Source organism: Olea europaea, unplaced genomic scaffold (genome assembly GCF_002742605.1).
Source record: "Olea europaea var. sylvestris unplaced genomic scaffold, O_europaea_v1 scaffold3549, whole genome shotgun sequence".
NCBI classification, from domain to species: Eukaryota; Viridiplantae; Streptophyta; class Magnoliopsida; order Lamiales; family Oleaceae; genus Olea; species Olea europaea.
Genome location: NW_019254653.1, coordinates 24,621 through 28,884, shown reverse-complemented (window position 1 = coordinate 28,884; position 4,264 = coordinate 24,621). Strand labels below are relative to the sequence as shown.

The following is a 4,264-nucleotide window of genomic DNA, read 5'->3' as shown; positions in this document are numbered from 1 at the left end:
ACGACATATGATTTATGTTTAGCACTACGTGCCAAAAATGAAAAGTGTTCAGGAAATTCAACAGATCATAAATGAGGATAAATAAATATCTCTTTATGAATAGTTGACCATGCCCTATTCACGTTCGCCCTTCTTCAGCGGACATGAACAGAACGTGGAGCCCTTGCAACCTCTTACCCCTTTTAATGATAAAAATGGACCAAAACTGCCATAAATAATATTAATTAAAACTTGAAGAGAAGAACGTGTATAAAAGCTGGATCACCAAACTAATTATTTATTTCATTTCTCTTAATGAAATGATTATATTCATTAATCAATGTTTTTGAATTATCAATACAAATAAATATTTATTCGAAATATAAAACTGTATAGAAAACTAGGAAAAGTCAGTTGAATTGGTGTGATCATAATTATCAAATTCATTAAAAAATTCATCTTAATTATCCAGAAGTCAATTAATTACTTAAAGAATTGAAGATTTATTTTCATCCACTTCACATAATCCGGACATTTAGTACAGATGGACCAAATGAAAGGATCAGAGGTGTATAGATATATTCATTATGCTGCAATATAAAAGCGTGCAAATAGAAAATATTTATGTAAATTAATTAAGTCCTACAATTGATACAAAAAAATTACATGCTTTCTGTAACAACTAACAACCAAAGAGTACGAAAATCTTTTCTCTGAACTCCTGAAATAAAATAAATAAAAAAATCGGGTTGAATGGAGAGGATACATGTTACAGCATGATTGTGACATAAAAAGAGAAATCACGAAATGACAGATATATTTACTTATTAATAATCAAGTCCGATCTGGTGTATATGGATTCCTGCAAATTGGATTCAAAATAATTCTTGAACGAGGCCTGAATATGAACAAGAAAACATCATATAAACAATCTTTTAACGAGGCATTTCAGAACAATTCAAAAATTGATTTATAAAGTTTGCCAAACGGAGGCTAAGTCTCTTCAACTGAGAACCATTCCCCAAAATTACAGGTTAGTAGCAAGATACAGTTTTTACAAATTGTAGAACAAAATCTCAAAAAATTGCAAAAAAAGGGGAAAAAAAGGAAGAAAAAGTGGTTATATGTATATCTTTGGTAACCCTAATGACGTGTGGTATACTTCTCTATTGAACTGTCTAATCCCAATCCCGTCCAGCAATATTCAAGAACAGTGCTGTAAAAACGGATTTTCTAATTTTTAAATACAGATCAATTTTTTGCCTCCTTTTGCTTCCACTCCAACCCTATGAATCTACAAGGCGAATACCTAATTTTATACTCCGAAATGGTTTCCAGTTTTGGTGACCAAACCTGATCCTTAGACCCCACCAATTGATTATAATGCTTCTTCAACTCCGGTGTGCTGCACAGAAAACTACCTCCTGCCGGACCATCGGAATCTTCACCTCCATTTTCATTACCCCCTGTAAAGATCTTGGTCAAAAATTCCGGCAAAACCCTGATCGAAACCCTGCCGTTTGATCCCTTCAAGTACTCAAAAGGGCACCCCTCGAAACTCACCCGAGCGCCTTTCTGCCGGTTTCCTAAAGCGGCTAGAGTAGAAGCTGAAAGAACGTTAGATGGGAAGTAATCAATGGGAAGAACAAAGTAGGTTTGAGAAGTAATGAGTTCATCGTCAATGACGAGTGCAGGAATTGGTTGGCCTATGAAGAATGAATCTGCATGGCATACCATATGGTCCGGGAACTCGAACATAATCTCTCCGGCTACGCTTTTTTCGGTGAGAATTCTGGTGGCGCCGCCGTGGAATATTAACTTCACCGATGAACTTGATTCTGGTCTGCAGCATGGAGATAATGCATTTCCCATCTTAGAGAGATTTGTCTATACAAAGCAAAATATACATAAATACACATATAATATAAATAAATGTGTATGTATATGGATGGATACAAGTTGAGGGATTGACTTAGAGAAAGTCTGTGATTGTTTGCGTTATAAAGAAGGGTCGGTGGTCAGTAATGGTGGCTTTGAAATTAATCCGTGATGTTACAGAAATTACACGCAGTTGTTCATCAAATTGATCCTAACTTTTAATAAATTATTTGACCTAATAAATTTTCTTTTTGTTTGAAATGTCACTCAACTGACTTGTTCATCGAATTGATCTTAACTAATTAAATTACTTAAGAATTCAAATTAATTAATATGTATTTGACCAACTTCGTCCCGAACGAAAGGTGAGATAAATCAAGAAATCCAACCAATTCATGAAAAAGAATTTTGAAATAAAAATGTTAGATGCTAACTCATGGACCATTTTATTTTTCGTAATGAAGAATAAATGACACGGGCCACGATCAACCTTGTACATTTGTTTATTCTTCAATTCATTGGAAAAATCTACTCTCTTAGTCGGTTTTGATGAGTATCATAACCGTCACTAAAAATATGAAGATACAAAGGTTAGACAAGAACCAACTATCGTGGAAACTGCATTTTTGTTATGTCATGAACATTGTTTTTATTAAGGTTTTAGTTTTTTAAGTTCGTTTGCTACGATGGTTTGTTATTGAATTGTGCTTTCAATAATTTTTTTAGTTGGTCATCAATTTTTAGCTATTTTGGGTAGTTTCCTAATTCTTATACTAAGATAAATTTAGAGTGATAATTTGAAGCATGAGTGAAACATGTTCTGCTGCTACTATAAATCTGGGACTTAGACTGGAGTAATTATTTTATTGCTTTAAAACCTCAATGATTAAGATTTTTTTTTTTTTTATTTAATCACTTTTGGCTGGTCAACAACCCCATAGCAAAATATAGTTGAAAAATTTATCATCGATGGCTCATAAACCTACATATAGCTGAAAAGTCTGTTCCATTAAATAACAGGTTGGATATATGTTTCACTTAATTTTTTGTGGTATACGTTGTGTTTATATACAAATTCTATGTGCAAACAAACAATCCACGACCTCTGCTCTATCAATATAAACTATCAAAGATCTTTCAATAATGAAATTCGTCAACATTTTGATATCCAACAATCTTCGCATATGATCTTATAAGCTGAAAATAAAGTGAGATTAATCGACACCCCAATAACAATAAAGAAACTGAAAGCCATGGTTCAATAAAGTCTTGTTCATTAAAGAAACTATTGGGATAAAGTATTTTTCATTCAAATAAATTAATCTTTTCTGGATAACAAAATAAGGCAAACTTGAGAGTTTATTCAATGCGCACCTGAAGGATAGCGGTTACGAGTTCCTCCGTCATTAAAAAAAAGAAAAAAGAAAAAAGGATGCAAGCATCGACTTATCACTTGATGAACTCGTACAACACTTCTTCTTCAATTTTTGTTCTTAATTATGTTAAATTTCTTCCCATAAGAAGCATTATTGTTGCCCTAACAAATTCTGGTCAAGTCTATAAAGCTATATTTTTCCTATTTAGGCCCTATTTGGTATATATTAATGTAAAAATGAGAATGAAAAATATATTCGTTACGGACTCCACACAAGAGATAGAAAGTCAAATATGGTGGCTTGATGTGATGAATAACAGTCAAATTTTTCATTTTAATGGGTAAATAATGAGAATCAAATGAGTGCTTACATGACTTGCTAATTGAGAAATTAATAATTCCATCCCTTTCTTGAAATGTTGGAGTAGTTTACAAAATTGCCTTTAACAGCATTTATTACCCTACCAAACAGTCAAAGGCATGCATGTGACCATTACATCTTTGGAAGACATAGCCCTAAGGAGCTTTGAATTAATATTGAACATTTTATTATTATCTATAAAAATAAATTATCTCGATTTTACCCATATAAAATAATGGATAAAATATTTTAATCCGGAATTAGGATAACACAAAAATATTTAACGTTCACGAGTCTAGTTAATGTTCGATGAAAATAAATTTAGTTTACACATCACGATACTTGTCAAAAATTTTTTTTTTTTAAGTAAAATAAAGTTGTCAAATTTATAATACATTTAAACAAAATTTTGACGTAAACTTTCCAAGAAGTAACGACGTTATAATGGAAGTCTAATATTTTGAAATTTGCATTTAATGTTAGCCAACCATTCAACTAACCGACCTCACATAGAAAAGTTGGATTTTTAATTATGATCGAATTATTATTGACTTGTCTGTGATGAATTTAATTAGACTTAAAAAGAAAATTAAAGATTATAGTGATTGATGCGACAGCCTCATAAATGCAGAAGCCAAAGGTATACCTTTTAGCTAACCATCAAGTTGCCA

General features: G+C 32.0%; 1 protein-coding gene across 1 annotated transcript; it reads right to left on the bottom strand.

Moving 5' to 3' along the window:
* Nucleotides 1–903: 903 nt before the first annotated feature.
* LOC111386409 lies at nucleotides 904–1,955 on the bottom strand. The gene is made up of 2 exons (XM_023010864.1): nucleotides 1,714–1,955; nucleotides 904–1,586 (listed from the first exon to the last, which is right to left on the bottom strand). The coding sequence occupies exons 1-2, from the start codon at nucleotides 1,829–1,831 to the stop codon at nucleotides 1,231–1,233; spliced, it is 474 nt and encodes a 157-aa protein (XP_022866632.1). The 5' UTR covers nucleotides 1,832–1,955; the 3' UTR covers nucleotides 904–1,230.
* Between the last annotated feature and the right edge of the window lie 2,309 nt (nucleotides 1,956–4,264).

Coding starts and splice junctions, on each gene's coding strand:
- LOC111386409 (XM_023010864.1), bottom strand. CDS start 1,831: ATGCTGCAGACCAGAATCAAGTTCATCGGTGAAGTTAATATTCCACGG. Junction 1,587..1,713: donor TCGAGTTCCCGGACCATATG/GTATGCCATGCA, acceptor ACGTTCTTTCAG/CTTCTACTCTAGCCGCTTTA.